The sequence below is a fragment of the Sturnira hondurensis genome, unplaced genomic scaffold, assembly GCF_014824575.4.
Source record: "Sturnira hondurensis isolate 20B ecotype Veracruz unplaced genomic scaffold, ASM1482457v3 Scaffold0019144, whole genome shotgun sequence".
NCBI classification, from domain to species: domain Eukaryota; kingdom Metazoa; phylum Chordata; class Mammalia; order Chiroptera; family Phyllostomidae; genus Sturnira; species Sturnira hondurensis.
Window position 1 is genome coordinate 3,124,710 of NW_028091775.1, and position 17,687 is coordinate 3,142,396.

General features: G+C 41.0%; 1 protein-coding gene across 23 annotated transcripts in view; it reads left to right on the forward strand.

Annotated features, from left to right (window-relative positions):
• PTPRD (protein tyrosine phosphatase receptor type D) overlaps positions 1-17,687 on the forward strand; it is a 520,593-nt gene that overhangs the window by 433,609 nt on the left and 69,297 nt on the right. For all 23 annotated transcript variants that reach the window (XM_037070904.1, XM_037070905.1, XM_037070912.1 and 20 more), the window contains 2 exons: positions 1,151-1,274; positions 15,660-15,835. In XM_037070904.1, coding sequence (XP_036926799.1) covers positions 1,151-1,274; positions 15,660-15,835 — 300 coding nt within the window. The remainder of the gene's footprint in view (positions 1-1,150; positions 1,275-15,659; positions 15,836-17,687) is intronic.

The window sequence follows — 17,687 nt, forward strand, 5'->3', positions numbered from 1 at the left end:
ATTTACTGCTAAAAATTTTATTAACATAACACAGTACCTTTACTTTTTAAAAAACTTCACTTGTACTTAAACCTGATTTATCATTAGTTGTTTCTGAAAACTTGGTTTTGATTGTTTAAAATCATGTTAATGTACTTACTGAACTCATATTTCCATATATCATGAAATTATAAGTATTAAAAAAGTCAGTACCCTATGATCAAAGAAAAGGTGATACGATTTCCATAGCATTACAGAAAATTTAAAAGTTTCCCAGAGTTTTATAATCAGAGCCTGGATTCAGTCTTTCATGATTTTATTTTAACTATAAATATACATATTATCTTATATCTGCAATATTTATTTTAGATTATTGGATAACTTTGGTTGAACTAAGGCATCAAGGAAAGGCGTTAAAATTGGAACAAATAAGTTTAAAGTAAAGAATAAAATGAAGCAAACTTTGTAAACATAATATCTGAAGATAACTAGAAAACATAATAGAAATAGACATGCAGGTAGATCCTATCTGCATCAGGTTGTAAATCCATACTCTAAGATGATTGTTACATTTAACAGACTTCCCTTCTTTACTGTATTTCATAACTTAGAACTGTACAGATTTCCTTGTGCACTGGTCATGGCGGACATGGCAAAACTGACAGTTTTAAGCTGCCTTCAAGATGTAAGTCTGCAGGGAAAGGACGGGAAAACCTATGCCTAGTGAAGCCAGTGAAAAGCCAGTCAATGTAAGAATGAGGTTAGGTCCAGATAGGAAAGAATAGGGGAGAGTAAAGGTAAAATAATGTTCACAGAACTGGAAGGAATATTGAGCCAAGGTAGCTTGTAAACTCCAGCAACAGAGAAGCAAATGGAAAAGTATAATAATAATAATAATAATAATAAAGCTTGCCTTCTCAACATTAACAGACATCTATATTGATTTTCTTGTTCATTTGAATCAATGCTGGTGACTAGAACTGCTTTTTACTATAATTAATCATTTCGTGTTTCTCCGGTTATATTAGTGTTCAGCTTCACAGCTAAGATCTTCTTGATGAAGTGCAGCCTCAGAGTTTTCTTTTTAAATCATGTTTGCTACTTGTGATAAATGCCTATAATTCACTGTTATTCAGTATTGATTTTGTGTGTGTGCTGTTTTTCTTTCAAGTCTATTGACCCTGGCCAGCAGTTCACATGGGAACATTCAAATCTGGAAGTAAACAAACCAAAGAACAGATATGCCAATGTGATCGCCTACGATCATTCCAGGGTTCTTCTGTCAGCAATAGAAGGTAAGCAAATACTGACTTTATTTATACCTTGGTTCTTATGGGTTTAACTATGTGCATGAAAATATAGTTTGAGCTGGGCATCAGCCATATATGAAAATAGTTATTTAAGATTTAGCAATTGTTTCTTCTCACTTTTTATTTCTCATAAAAATAAACACAAGCACACAGTAGCCCTCCCCACCTGACCCCCAACCATCGTATGACATTAAAGCATCCCTCATTACCTTTTTGCTTCTACCCTTGATGAAAGACTTGATGGACTGCACTATACAGTAGTGGTCCCCAACCTTTGTCCTTTAGGACACTGGGGATGTGTTTCCCAGAAGCCTGGAGAAGGACGGGTGGGGCTGGGCAAACTGGAAGCGGAGTTCAAGTGAGCTTCACTTGGGCCAGGTTCCTAACAGGCAGGTGGGGACCTGGGGATGCCTGCTGCAGGGGGAGCAGTTTGAGTTTCCCTGTTTACTGATGGTTGCTGATAGTTATGAGTAAAAAAGTGATTGTTAGAAGATGCCCACGGACCGTTACTTTACAACGAGCAAGAAAGTTGTTTGTAAGCCGGGATTGCCACTAGGGACAGTCTAAAAGTTAGTGGTTGGTGATGTGGGGATTGATCCAAATTAAGCACGTTGGAAGGTCTGGTACATCTAATTTGTGGACCTCTTGGCCATCTCTCTCACAGTTAAACTACCTTCCAGAGGGAACGATTCCTCCTAAAAGATGAGCATTACCTAGCTTCTCTTAAGGATTCATGAGGAGAGTATTTCCCATTCATCCCTTTCCAGTACAAGGTCCCTCTCACATGGTGTATCAGAACCAGTTAGGAGCTCGTGTTGAACTCCCGGCATTCTGGCCCTGGTAGCACGTTGGATTGCTGTCCTCAGAAATCAGTTTGCAATGTCACTTACGTCCATCCCTCTGTCAGAGCAGCTCACCTGGTCCACCAGCTGCCACACACCATGTACATGCTCAGTGGCACTCAGAAGAGTGCTGGGGCCTTTTCAGACTGAAGTTTACTGCCTACCCTCCGCCAGATTTTTGTAAAACACTAAATAATATCAGCTTTAGACGCGGTCCTTTTTTAGAACCTTACAGTTTCCATCTGTAACTATTCAAGTATCTTTCCATTTTCCCTGCTTCCAAAATCGGTGCCAACCATCACTTTATCTCACAACTCTGACGAAGTCCTACCTGCCTTCTAAGTGCCACAGTTAATTTGGGAGTGAGGCTCTGTTGAAAAGCTTTCCCAGTAAGTCATCACACTATTTCCAGTCTGGGGGAACAAGAACTATTGTTCAGCATGTGAGCAAGTGCTTACCTGCAGCCCCTGTCCTCGGAATGGTGTTACATGGCACAGATATGTTTCACACAATTCTCACGATTTTATTTTTGATGTTGGAAAAGTATTATAATACCCTTCCGAGAAAACTGACAATACTGGGTATTCAAGAGTTAGCTTTTTTTCTTTTTTAATTCTTTTTATTGTTGTTCAAGTACAATTGTCTCCATTTCTGGCCACCACTTTCCCCCGCCACACCCACCCACACCTCCCACTCAATCTACCCCCTTTGGCTTTGACCAACCGATGAAGTGTATCAAAGTTTCACCAGTACTAGTTCAAACAGGGGAGAGTTGAACAGGTGATTGCTTCTTTCAAGCCCTGTTTAGAACTGTAATTGGACTAATTAGCATAGAGAGTTTACATTTTATCTCTATAATTCTCATTTTAAAGTGTGAAAAATAGTTTGTTGTCTCCGTCTTCTTAAATCATTGCCACAGTAAATGAGAAACTAAACTGAGTCACAAATAGAGAAGTCTTTTTCATCATTGAAACAAGATAAATTATAGAAACCAAATAAAAGAATGTGAATTGAGACTGCATTTGGCATGGGCTTTACTGGAGAACTTGCCCGTCTGCCTTTGCTGTATCGCAGCATTGTCTTCCTCTGAATTCGGTCATTCCGCACCACCTCCTCCCTGCACTTTTGCCCACTTTGTTATTGTTTACCTTAACCTGTTATTTTCTACCATCTGTACAGTAAAGTATGTCAAAAAACAGGAATATTCCTTTTTGTACCTTTATTATGAGAGTTGGAAACTGTACATTTCATTTCTATGCTCTTTTTTACAGTATAAAAGCCAGAACATTTGAGTCAAACTAAAACCTGTCTTTTTATAGCTCTGTGCCCACAAACATACCCTAAATCTAGAGCTGACCTAGAAATCAAAAGTCTCTCAATTTTAAGTGTTATGCAAAAGGTCAGAAGCATTAAACTGAAGTTTGCAGGCTACACAGAGAGCTTTAATCTAGATTACAACCACGAACAGCATTATATCTTAGCCTAAGCCCTATCTAGCAGGTATTGAAGGGCCAAGCAGTCATCCTGTATCTTAAGCACAAAGAGAAAATGCTGGCAACTGGAACCCCAGAACCACTCACTGAGGCTTCTGCTATACAGGGAGCTTCAATGACGCAAAGGCAGATTTTTCAAGTGTATGAAAATGTTAAGTGACTTCATGCACAATTTTTAAACTTACTGTGCTTGTTTTGAGTTCCCAGGACAATAACTTAAAAGACAGTAGTTGAAGGTTTTATTCTGTGCACTCTTGTTGTTCTCTCAGTGGTCCTAGCCACTGTCTTCATACTACGTTGCAGAATTATTTGAGAGACATTAAAGAGAAAAGGGCATGTTGCCACCATGATTCCTATTGTCTTTATCTTCATTTATGAGGACTAAATGTTTACACAACTTCCATTGAGAGATGGCAGGGAAAAATATTTAAAAATCAGGAATTCTGTGCGGCACCAGTGTGCTTACTGCACTCCTTGAAAATAGTGACCCTTCAAGCCACAATCCCAAATTACACTCATTTTATTTGTGCTGGGAAAATGCAGAGTAAATTCAAAAGAGTCCTAATTACAAAATGCTTACCATGGCTGAGTTATAGATGAAGCAGTATGGAAGTACAATTGAATTTTTGACCAGTCCAATTACCATTGGGGGTCCCCTCCATATTCAAGAAAATAGTAATCACTGAAAAAGAGAGGTGATGGGATTTAATTGTAGATAAATGTGTCAAATAAAGGCTACACAGAAACTAATACTTATATGTACATAAAATAACACAACACTATGCCCATCCCATAGAATCCAAAGTCATCCAGAAAGTATACTTTTATTAAAGTAGAAATGAGAAGTGGACACTCAGATGGAAAACCCGTCCTGAGTTGCACAGTGTATAAATAACGCAGCTCAGATTAGAGTTGCACTTTTCCGATTCCCTGACACTTGCTTTGCTCTGTGGGCACCGTAGCTCGTCCCCACAGTGAATATTAATGAAAGAGTGGGCAGCTCCCAAAGTGCTTGCCAGCCCCGCCTCCCCTGTGGGCCTCCACGGCCCGCATCCCTGAAGCTGCTTTCCAGCTGTCATGGGCTGTGGCTGTGACAAGGAACTTATTAGGGTGGATCCAAGTGCCCCGGCTCAACTTTGAGCCTAAAAATCCATTTTATCAGAGCATTAACCTGTGGATGGTGCCCTGTAATTTACTGCATTTTAGTATTTCATTTGCTGCTTTACCGCATAACTAATCTGAGGCAATGACACAATATGGGGAGTCGTCAGTGATTCAGCTGCGTCAGAGTTGCCTCCACAGCCGCAGAAGGTCAAGTACCACTCTCCCCAGCTGACCCCCGCGGTGACCTCCTTACCTCAAATATCTTTTTATGTGTCTTCAACATCTTATAAACCAAAACATATCCATTAGTGGCACATTAGTTATTGTAATGCCTTGTGAATAGGAAAGTTTTAATGTACCAATTACAGTCTTAGATAAAAAGTTTTTTTTCCCCCTAATATACTCTTCATGGCTGCTCGTACTGTATTTCTGTTAGTAGACTTGTAATTCACATTTCACTTTAAAAGCCATATTGACATGGCATTTTTTAAATTGTTGGCCAGATCTAAATATAAAGCAAAATGTAAAATACTACTTTTTAATTCAACAGCAGAGACTAGAAGTTCTAGATGTAATTGTCTGGGTGCCAGCTCTGTGGCAGGTCCCATGACATTTTATGTAACGTACCTGTAGTGTGCAGAACACTCGCAAAAGCTGGTTATCATTATGTGTTACAAATGAGGAAACCGTTCAACTGAAAATTCAAGTAACTGTTTTCCAGTTAATGGCTAGTAAGCAACAGAGCCAAAATTATTTTTTTCCAGTTTTTTTATTTAATTACTTTTCAAGTACAGTTTTCTGTCTATTACTCCCATCCCATCCCATCCCACCCCACCCCTGTGCCCCCCCCCCCATTTCCAACCTTCTCAGTTGTTAATTCTAATCATCCGTGAATCAGTCGGGCCCCAGACTGTTGTTCTCTCCAATAGGCCACACGGACCCACAGTTGCTTTTGAAGTGACGACGGCGGGGCCAGTACATGCAATGCATGCCACGCATAATCCAAAAAGTGTGCCTGTTTGGCTGGGAAGACTACCTAGGAGTTTTTAAATATACGCTTTGAAATACGTATGATAGAAATCTTCCAGCTAGTGGTCTTCAGTTGTGGTCTTAGTCTTTAGTGAAAATGAGTTTTTCCAAAGAATGAATGACATATACATAAGTAGCTTTCAGGTGGGTTTTTGTTTAATATTACTTTCTTAAGTCATATTAGAAAGACAATTGAATAAGAAGGCAGATAACTAAAAACTAAGTCCTAGTTTGAGCAGCTGTGTCACCTTGCACCTGCCGCTTAATACACCTAACATTGGCTCTTTGGGGGAGCGGATCCTTCCGAGAACCTGATGAACATTTTAAACCCGCTTGGGAAAAAAAAACACCTACACACTTTCTGCATTAACTTCAAAGAGTTCACGGACATGCAGGCCCTTTAGAGGCCCCTTCTGCAGGTTAGGGACCCCACCGTGGCTTTTGTCTCACTTCCTCACAAAATGAGGGTATGTAAGACTCTTTCTGGGATTCGTGAAATCCTCAAAGTTGATTCCAAACCCAGAGATCAATAGATTAATAATACAAATAGTAAAATGTTAAATCTCAGACGTTAAGAGATTAACTCTTTCAAGGTAAAATAGACAAACATAGTTAAACTAGAGGTTTACTTCGAATAGCGCTACTGGCTGCTGTGCGTCTCTGCTACCACGCCAGGTTGAAATGCTTTTTTGTCTTTGAGAGACTTAGAAATGACAGTGTAACCCACATCATGTCACATGCATTCTTTAGTCCTAGTGCTTTTTAACTTCATAAAAGAAGCTGAGTAAAACAGGGGTTTGTTTTATTCTTTTTCTAGTTTGGGGCTTTTTATTTGAAGTTTCAAGACACATTTTTTGGCTTCATCTCTTTAATGTTCCCAAGAATGGGAACATTCTTGCAAGGGCCCAGAATCTTCTCAAGAACTTCCTTCCTAGGAAAGTGTCCTGGGCTCTTCCTGCTTCTGAAGAGGTTGTTTGGAGAAGTTACTCTGCCTTCGGTCCCTCTTCTGTGACATAGGGTTAATACCAATCTTCTAGAATTATTACTACCAATCTTCTAGAATTATTATGATTTAATCAATCCCTGCATAGACAGCATTTAGAGGCATGCTTGGCACAAAGAAAATGCCTGATAAAAATTGGGAACTATTAAAGTTATCATTGTTGGTATTATAAATTTTATTGCTACTAGCAATAGGTCCTTTTATCCTCAGATGGAATTTTTTTGTATGTGATCTATGGAAAAATTAATACTGTCCAAATGAGAAAGCTGCATATATTTGGAGTACTCTGTGAAGCAAAAGAAAATATTGGTGCTTGATAAATGAAAACCAGACCCGCAATAGCATTACAAATTTCAACAGGGGGAAGAATGCGTTCCTTTAAATGGAAATCCAAAATATATCATCTGCTGCTTGCTTTGCATAATAGGAGCAATTCCAAAAAATCCAACTGTAAATAATATAGATGATGTTACAGCAACCTGATTATTTGTGAGATGGGCAATTTAGCTCCTTTAAAATGAGAAAGTGGTTCACAGGGAATCACTGCCCCGAAGATAAATCTAATTCTCAAAAGTAGAGAGAAGAAGCTACCTAGGTTCTCCTGTACCACTGCTTTCCTGTTTGCTGGTGCCCTGTGTCTCAGCCTCTCTTCTGCGGAGTGCTCAGTGCTGAGCCCCCACCTGCTCATTAGAACAGCGCTCAGCCCACAGGGACGTGCTCTCCAGCTCCACATGGTGCCCAGGCAAAGAGTCTTCTTTGTTACAGGCTATGTCTAGTAACCTGATATTTTTTTCAATAAGTAAAAACAAAACAAACCAGCCCAGAAAAACAGTTCATTATATTGTAGTGAATCCAAATGTCCCATAACGAAACTCTAACATCAAAGAATTTAAATTATTTTCCCCAATAAGAATCCCTCTAACAGCTGCCATGTGCTGCTTCCCAGGTCAGCTCACTAAATGTGAGTCCCTTTACCTTCCTCTAGGGTCTCTCTCTTCCATCTGTCTGTCTACCTACCTATCAGTCTTTCTTATTAGCCTCAGCACTAGTGAGTAGTTTGTGGGTGCACAGCATTTATTATATTTTCCTCTTGAAGTTCTACTTAACAAACTGGAATTGGTTAGAGTATATGCCCCCTCTGAAAAAAATAAAACTTTTTTTTTAAAATCCTCATCCAAATTGGTTGAGTTAGTTTTTCTCATATTGTTCAAACTATCAATCATTTGGTACAGTTTCTTTAACATCTTAAGTCTTTCAGTTTTCGAGTTAATTGTTTACAAGCATGACAAAGTTTAATCCTTTTATTTCAGAATGATTTAAAATAAATGAAAGCATCTCTCTTCGAGGAGTAGTGCACTGATTTTTATGGCTTACTTGTCTTAAATAGAAAGCAAGATTGGGCATAGGCTTTGGAAACTTGGAACTATTTCACAAGGTGCTTGCAGCCGGTGGAAAGGCTGATATTAGCTGTTTAAATGGCTCCCCGCCCTGCATGCGGCCCAGCAGCACACGGAGTGGGCATCTCTCATCTGGCTCCTACCTCAGCCTCTACCTGTGCTGTTTCTTATCTGGAAAAGACGAAAGGCATTTTTTGAAGAGATGGCTGGTTGTGTTGCTTTGGTTTTTCCCTTACTCCTGTTTTCAGAAAGCTAATTGAAGAGTAAATCAGAGAGGTCTGTGAATTTTTGATCTCCATGGTCTTTAGTTCGGTGATTGGGATTTTTAAAATTTTTATCATACACCTATGCCGATTACACTACTAAATCTACACTTTATTACTCTGAGGCTCCAGAGGAACTTACATATTCTGTAGTGTGACTCTGGTGTTAGAACAAACGCCCAGGTTGTACATTGGTGGAAAGTTATAAAATAATTATTTTTGTCCTCCTCATTGATTTTTTTAATATAGAAACTAGAAAGGAGCCTTTTAGATTTGGAATTACTTTTCATCAGAAGGGTATTTAGGAAGGAATAAGCTTATTTCATTGCTGTTTATTATATCCATCCTAAGAATAGCTAATATTCCCCGGTATTTTAGAAGCTGCAGATGTATTGACTCATTTGGTTCTCTCAGAGGTGTTGGGCGAGGACATTGTGATAATGCTGCTCACAAATGAGGTTGTAGAAGAGGAGACTGAGACTCTCTGAGAGTTTCCTGCAGACAGAGCTCCTGTCATCAGGAGCTGGATTCTGACTACCTCATTGCTGCCAGTGTGTCTCATGACAAAGTGCCCCCTAACAGGAAAAGAGGTGCCGATAAGTCCCCAACACTTGTAGCTAATCTGGGAATACATTCAGGGACAGCTCCATTGCCCACATCCTTCCCTAGGGGCACCGTCATAACCCAGCCTCCTCAGCAGTGCAGAGAACCGTGGAGAGGACACGGGTGGAGGCTGGGTTCACACACTCAGTGGAAGCTGTGTATGCCTTCATTAATAGTCACCGTGGTGATGAGCTACAGTGCCCACAGAGCAAAGCATGCTTCTGAAACCGTAGCCCTCTGTGCTATGGAAACACTGAGGGTAATTTGCCAAACTGAGGTTACATCTGGCGGTAGCACGGCAGATGGTGCTCTGTGGCTTTGTGAGATGCCTTTGTTTTGCCTGGTGTGTGGCAAAGAAAACCCTTCACTCTGCTGGTTCTGGTACAGCCCAGGGGGCTGCCATGGCACCAGTGGAAAGGGAAGAGAACCTGTGGTCTTTGGAATTCAGTAAATTTACTTGTGATAATTTTTATTAGATTGCCTTTTTCTATTTCCTGTCCTCTAATTTGCTGCGCTAAGTACAATAAACATAGTTTCCTGTATTGTGAGGGCAAAAATACCAATCTAGGTCTTAGCCAACAGTCGGTGGTTCTTAGGTAGTGTTTTGTCTATTTACTTATTTTTGCTTTGTGTATTGAAGTAGAGATGGGCACATTATTTTCTAAATAAAGGGTAGCTTTTAATAATTTTTTAAAAAAATTTAATGGAACCAATTAAGAAGAATCATGGAGCTTCCGGAAAAAAAAAAAAACATAGCTTGTGTGCTGTATTGGAACCTGAGTACTTCTGTCTTACAACAAGGAGTAAACCGGTTTACCAAAAAAAAACTTCTTTTTGACACAAAACTTACTCCGGATGTGCAAAAGTGAAAGAAAATGAAAGCACCTGAGGTCTGATGCGGCACTGGGGTGGAGTAAAGGCCTCCCGCAGCCGAGGGCTCCTCTCGGCTCCTTGGAGCAGGGCGGGAAACGGCGCTGCCTCGTGAGAGTGTTGGTGGGATACTGTAGGAACTTAACTCCCGTGTACATCAACTAGCCCGGGATAGAACTGGTTCTGCTACACGTCATTTCCCTTAAAGTTGCAGAACCTCAGGACAGAGGCAAGTGAGGACTTATGGTACCGTAGCAGTTTGTCCCCTGGAGCCATGGATGGGATCCTGCCTGCCCTCTAAGGCTGCCCTCTTATTCTCTCCCGCACAGTCCACAGGCAGCTTCTTTCTCCGAACAGACTGCCCACTAGCCTCCTCCCACCACTGCCTCTTGTTTTTTAATGTTTGTTTTTTACCCCACTAGGTTCTAATCAAAATTTAAAGTACCAGTCATACCAAAAAATAATAATAATAAAAATCTCAGCACATCAGAGGTAGAGGCCATAGAAATCAGCTTGAAAGAGAATCAGGATATTCCTACCTAAACTGAGAGACACAAAGCCTCTCTCAATCTTAAAATAACTTCACAGAGATTTCCAAACCCAAGAAGGTTAAGAATACCACAGGGAGACATCTTATTTTAGAGCTCAAACGGACGTGAGGGAATCAATTTGTCCAACATGCCTTGTTTAGCAGATAAGCAGTCAAAGATCTGGACACGTTGAACAGCTGCCCAAACGGCAAAGTGCAAACTGCCAATAGCCCTAGACTGGAGTCCCGTGGCCTGGTCAAGTTCTCTAAATTTTTAGGAAGTGCTACTGCTGTCCCAAGGCTTCAAAAGCTCATGCAACTTTTCCTACAGCGTAGAGTAATACAAGAGGATGTACATTCTCCATATGCATACTTAATTTCACATCAGTGAAATAGTTCACGTGCTGTTTTCCACCCTGTTTTCCCAGTTAGCCTCGGGGCATAAAGCCGCCTTAAAAAATCTTACAATTTTAAATACTCCTCAACAAAAGAACTATTTTTCAAAAACATTAACTGCTAACTTAAAAATCAAATGCAAAGCAAGTTGTGTGTGTGTTTTAATTGACCCACTGAGTTCAATTAGTCCTCAGATAAATACAAACAGAACTTATTTTCTCTGGCTGGTGTGGCTCAGTGGATTGAGCACCAGCCAGAAGGTCGCCAGTTCAATGCCAGTCAGGACACCTCCCCAGGTTGCTAGCCAGGTCCCCAGTTGGGGCGAGGGAGGGGCTGAGGGTATGTGAATGGCAACCCAAAGATGTTTGTCTCTGTCTCTTTCTCTTTCTCTTCCCCTCTCTCGATATATAAATAAAACCTTTTCTTTAAAAAAAAAAACAAAAAAAACCCTATTTTAACCCAGTCAGGACAAGACATCTCAGATAGTATATCCTTTAACATTGCAACATGTTTTCAAGACTTTAAAGCATTTTTCAGTAATTATTCATCACAATTTTTAACATAGTAGCTTCCTCTTTCCAAGGACTCCTCCCCTTCATTAATATTCAGACACATGTAGACATAACGTCAGGAAGCCCGTCTCCTTTCCTCCCATGTCTGGATACAGGAAAAGGGGGTTGTCCTTGCATTTTGAACTCATGATAACGTTTTCAGTGTTTTACAGGCACTTTAAAGAACAGTGGATCCCAAGGTCCATGCCCAGGCTTATTTTTGCACTAAAAACTATAACTAGCAATTCTCAACACATAAAAGGAGAGCCTATGAGTGGCCTAATTCTGTTTGAACAGCTCATTGCTGTGGCTTGTTACGCACAGAGAACGCAGAAGCCCAGCCCTAGCAGACACTCACCTCATCACAACCTTTGTTGGTCATACAGACTCTGCTTTCACAGCCCCAAGTTTCGTTTGCCCAGAACACAAAACCCCATGTGCAGCATGTAAGTAGTATTTTTAAGCACCACAAGAGAAGAGTCCATTAACCGATGAAATACACTTGAACACGTGCATGGGGAACATTGGCATAATACGAATTCAAAATATAGCCTCGGTCTTCTCGCTGACAAGAGCAGACCAATGAAAATTTTTGGTCTTGACACTATAGACATGACTGCTAAGTGGAGAGTATGCATAAAGTGGCACATGGAAATGTATTAAATTTATTTTTTATAAATATCAGAAAGCCATGGATTCTAGGAAAGATCAACTTTTTTTTCTCTTCTTGAACAACGACATTAAGACTGACTACAAGAGGCAGTTCCTACAACAGTCCCAAGATTTCTGCCTGTGACAAACTAAGGTGGCCATTTTTGTAATGATCTTTGTTTGATGATTCCTCCCTGCCGTCACCCCCCAAAAGACAAGCACCATTATTGTAGTACTGAAAGGAGGTCTCCTTGATGCCAAGAAATGAAAGGAATCTGTTCATGTAGAGTAGTGGCACATTCTTTCAGTACTGCATTTGAGTTAGGTTCCCATCCATCGTCGCCTCGGAGGAATTTGGTTAATCCTTACACACTTCTCTTGGATCAGTAGTGCATTCTGATTGTGCTGCATTAGCAGATGCAAATCATTGTCTGGATAAGGCAGGGAACTGAAAATTAGATAAGCAAATAGGCATTACTTGAAGAAGGTCACTCCCCACAAGTGAAAGAACTTTGTAGATCCAGCCTCCAGGCAGAAACCTGGCAATCAGTAGCTAGGGAGTAAGCATTTCATGGCACAAAAAAACATGGAAAACCAGCGCGCTGTGTTTCCTTCCCACCCCCTCCCCATGCCCTGAGTTCATTCGAAACTTTTTCAAAATATGTTGCATTGAAAACTAAGGTCTCGTCGACTTGAAACATACGGCTTTTCAACTTTAGCTTTCAATCTAGGGCCAATATCTTTAGAATGGCAATCTACCACCCTTTCTAAAAAAATTTTCTCACTCACCTTTCCACACAGCTTGTTAGGTTGGGTTCTAGGAATATAGGACACATTAGATCTCAGGGCTTCTCCAGAACACAGCCCTTTCTCACATCTCCACGTCGCAAAGTGACGTGGGACGGAGAACTTACCGGAAATGCCTTTTTGCCAGAGTGGGTGTGGGGGTTGCCAGAGGAGGCTTTCTTTCCAGGTGTAGTCTCCTTAGAGAAAAGTGTCAAAATAGAAGAGGGGCCTCAGCAGTATTTTCAGGATGTAAACATCAGCTTAATAATTAGCTCTACCAAGTGTTGAATTTTTGCTTTTAATTCTTCTCTCCCCAAAATATCAAGTCCCAAATTCTGAAAGCATTTCATGATACAGTTAATCCTAGTGCCTTGTGGTTTTCAGGCAGAATTTTTGTCTTTTTTTAACCCAGAAAGAGTAACCATTATTCAGTAGTAACCTGTTTCCCCTAAAAATGATAATTCCTTATTTAAACTTGAGCGGTTTATCTGAAAACAATTCATTACCTAATGGTGGGATGTTGGATGGGCTGGATTCCCTGGTTGTAAATGTGTGTCCCATGTCCATGGCCTTATCCTCGGACACGTGGTTCAGACATTTGTCGTCCTTGACAATGGGGAGGAGATGCAGTGCCCCAGCGGTGTGTTGTTGGAGGCATTAACCCCGATTTCTCCATTTTGAGTTTTGGAAGCACTTTTGTGTATGTTGGTGGCTGAGTGGGGCCCATAACCAAAAGCCTTTTTATCAACTCTTAACGGCTGCTAGCTGCTAAGTCAAAACTTGGACAGTGGGCTTTTCCCCTGTTATGGAGGAGATTTATCGTGGGCTCGGAAACGAATCCCGTGGACACGCGCACGTGCTGCTTCCCAGTGGCTGGAACCTGAGGACTTGGTTCAAACTGCAGTAATTTGATGTCAGGCAGGAACAGGATCTTTATCAACAAAGTGCAGCCAGAACCCCAGCTGTTTTTAGAGTAGCTGTAATAGATGAATAATGTTACAACCAACTGAGCAAAAGCCTTTTGCTCGAAAGGATTCTCACTCGTGGCGGTGGTATTCCATATCCATGTGTTCCTCTCAAAGCACAGTAGTTTCCATCTGACTTTCATTACTTTTCTTGAGAGGATCAGTTTTACAACTGGAATCAGAAAAGCAGTCAGAGTAATTGAAAGTAGCAATCAGTGAAATAGAACAATTTTGGCTTGGGAACATACGCTTCCTTATAAGGAAAGTATTTTTTCCATAAATCCAGGACCTGGGTTTTCCCAGGGCCACAAAGGGACCATGTACACATTCTGACGCTATACCCCATGTCATGGTGATACTCCCCCAGGAACTGGCAACTCCTCACCTCCCAGGGAAATCGATTCCCTTTCTGATTCTGACAGTTTGAAAATGCTCCATTATATTGGAGATAAAATCTCTATCTCTGTAGTTGCATCCTTTAGAATTGAGAGACTTGGGTCTCAACAGAGTAAACTTGAACCTCTCTTTAGATACACATGGGGGGCTCTGTATTTTCCTTTGCTAGGTTGTATTACATACTTGTATTCCTTTCTTGCATGGAATAGCTTTCACTTCCTTGATCATTCTGGCCACTCTCCCTGGGAGAAGCTTGAACTTGCCTATATTTCTCTTAAAGGTTTTCAATCAGAATATCTGCAGTAATACTTTTTTGTTACTAGTAATAGCAAACATAACAAAAGAGACATGGTTTAGAGGTCAGAACAGGCAGTAAACATGGTAACAAACATAGTTACAGTCTGCAGTACACAATGTACAGAATTGCTGAGGGAGCTCTGAGGTCCCCGGTGTAAAGGGCACCCCTTCTGAGATGGGGGTGAACCTTTTACAATGGGAAGGAGACGAAGTGGCCCAGCATGTGCCATGGCACTGAGGGAGGAGAGCCTCGTTTGCCAAAACTGAAGGCAAATCTAGAATTTAGAAGTTTACAAGGTGAGTGAGACAAGAGAAGTCTGGAGAAGTGCAGAACTTTGTAGCCGTTGTTGAGAGTTTGGGTTTTATTTGAAGTGGAAGGGGAAGCCATTGTTGGGTCTGAGGAAGAGATGTTACAGTGTCTGAAACAATGTTTTTAAAAAGTGGTTTCCTGCTGGATGGAGAACAGCCCAAAGGATAAAAGTAGAAGTGAGGCAACCAATTAGGAAGCAGCTGTCATAATCCAAACAGAGGTCCATGTGCCACCGCAGCCCAGTGAGGTGCAGATGGGAAGCACTGCCCTGCAGAAGTTCAGACAAAGTCATAGCAGGCTGCCTGCCTGCGATTAAACCGGGCTCCACCAGCCTGAGCAAGTTTCTCAACCTCTGTGCATCTCAGCTTTCTCTTTTGTGAGAGGAAGATCATCACAGGACGTACTTCATAAAGTTGCTGTGAGGGTTAAGTGAGTCACCTGTTGGCACAACTTGCGAAGACCGTTTCACTGTCATGGCACGCCACCTCACGTCTTCCACACTCAGGCAGTATCTTACTTAGTTTTTGTCTGGGAATGAGGAGCAGGATGACTGAGGAATGTGACCAGATAATTGCTTATTCTTTTTTGCAAACTATATTTTGCTGGCGCAGTGGAGAAAGACAATGTGAGAAAAGGCATTCTATGGACAATCAGTTGTGGGGTTTTTTTAGTAGTCCCCCTTGTCCTTTTGTAAATGACCTCGAACTTTGCATTTCTTCAACAATGCGTGACCTGTTGTGAATCTTGCTTCAAACCCAAATCCTGCAATATCACTGGCACTCCTGTAGCTTAGCATGGAACAGTAATATAATAGTACCTTAGGCTGTGTCCCAGGCCATTTCTTCCTGTGATATCACCTAGTGGAATAATATTCCTGTCTTACAGGCATCCCAGGAAGTGACTATGTGAATGCCAACTACATCGATGGTTATAGGAAACAAAATGCCTATATCGCAACGCAGGGATCTCTCCCAGAAACATTCGGGGACTTCTGGAGAATGATTTGGGAGCAGCGGAGTGCCACCGTCGTCATGATGACAAAACTAGAAGAACGGTCCAGGGTAAGACAGTCCCTACATTGCATCTTTTCTTCTGTTCAGAACCTAGCCTTCTGCTCTGACCTTCCAATAGACGTTCATTGTGAACGGCCATCAGCAGCTCTGATTAAACCATCCTTCGACACTTCTGAGTCTTTCAGAAGTGGACTTCTCTGGTGGTGTGGGGTCACGAAACAAAACAAAAGCAGTACTCAAAGAAGAACCGGCATTTTCAAAAATACTGAATCACAACATGCAGACTTCTGGGGAGGAGTTCATGAGTATCTACTTCCTGGTATTTTCCACTTTTTCTTCCTCATAGTCTGCAGTGTGAAGTCTCAAATTCTGTGACATTGGCTCTTTTTAAATTATTCAAATTAGCACAAATTAGGTCAGTGCAGCCAGAAAAATGATGTGGGTTAATACACGGCTGAGAAAACACATACATGTATAGAGGGTATTTTGCTAGTTTAGCCTTCTCCAAAATGAATAGATTTTAATAATGGACTCATTGCTTATTAGAGTCTAAGAATGGGGTTTTATTCATCATATGGGTCTAATGTTACAGTGCATGGCACATAAGTTAAATGCTGCTGATTTGCAAAACTAAAACATAACGGGTAAGCCATATTCCCAGGAAAATATGCAGATATTATAGCCAGTTAATGAAAAACAATCTTTAACCTTGAGACTTCAATGAAGGAGTCTCTGAAGATGACACGCACCCTCACAGAAGACTGGGGTACTCCGGGCAGAGTTGGAAATGGCCGGTGAGTTGCCTTTCAAGGTGGTCACAGTAGCTCAGAAAGGATATTGAGAAGGAAGCCAAAGCCAAAGTCCCCCATCTGTTGGGTGACAGTTGAGATTTTGTAAATGGACTTCTAAGCTCAATTTGTGCCAGTTTCTCTTAGTCCAGGTGTGTATCTGAGGGAAGAGTCGAAAGCTGCCAAGAGGATTTATAAGGGAAAAGCTCACGCTTCAGAAAATACGAAAAGTCCCAGCTGCTACCTTACAGATAAGGGGTTGAGAATTAAAAAGATGTTGTTCACAACTGGCTTTGCAAACCTAAAAAAGCAATCAGATCTTTTTAAAACCTATGAATTTTATAGGCATATTGAAATATCGTCTGAAATGAAATTTAGATAAAAACTGTTATTCCTGTGAGAACACACATCTTTACATGCAAACTCCAAAAGAGATAAATGGATCTATTATTGATTTGTATTTAGGTTAATCCCTATGTAACAAGCCAATTCTTTAAAAACAACCCCTTCACCCAAATGGTTCTGGAATACACCTGTTAATAATTATAACAATGTCTAACATATATTAGGTGTATTCATATTTTACAACAACCCTGTATGATGAACACTACTATGATCTGCACCTTACATCTGAGGAAACTAAGGCTGGAACATTCCAGAAAGTCACCCAAGGTCATTCAGCTACTCAGGGCAGCGTTGGGAATTGAAGACACAGTCTGACCCCTGAACACATGTGCTTAGCCATCAGTCCATACTTCCACGAAGCCGAGACAGCTAGACTGTTACATTTTGGCATGCATGTAAATCCAAGCCACCCGGATCGCTCTGCCTGGAGATGCTGGCTGGTAACAAGCAGTCATTTGCAGAAGCTGTTTTCAGTAAAACACACATTTTATCTTGACACTGCAGGCCTTCATTAAATCATGCACAGAAACTTGTTTTGAAATAACCAAATGAAATTCTGCCCCCTTTCTCCCTAATTGCTTCTAATAATAAAGTTAGTTCTGACGGCCCCACGGCCACTGCAACATCTGATGGTAATGAGCAGCGGTTCTTGGCGGAAGGCACTGTGATTTCGGTACCTGCAGTTTATCTTTATGGTGCAGGCTACC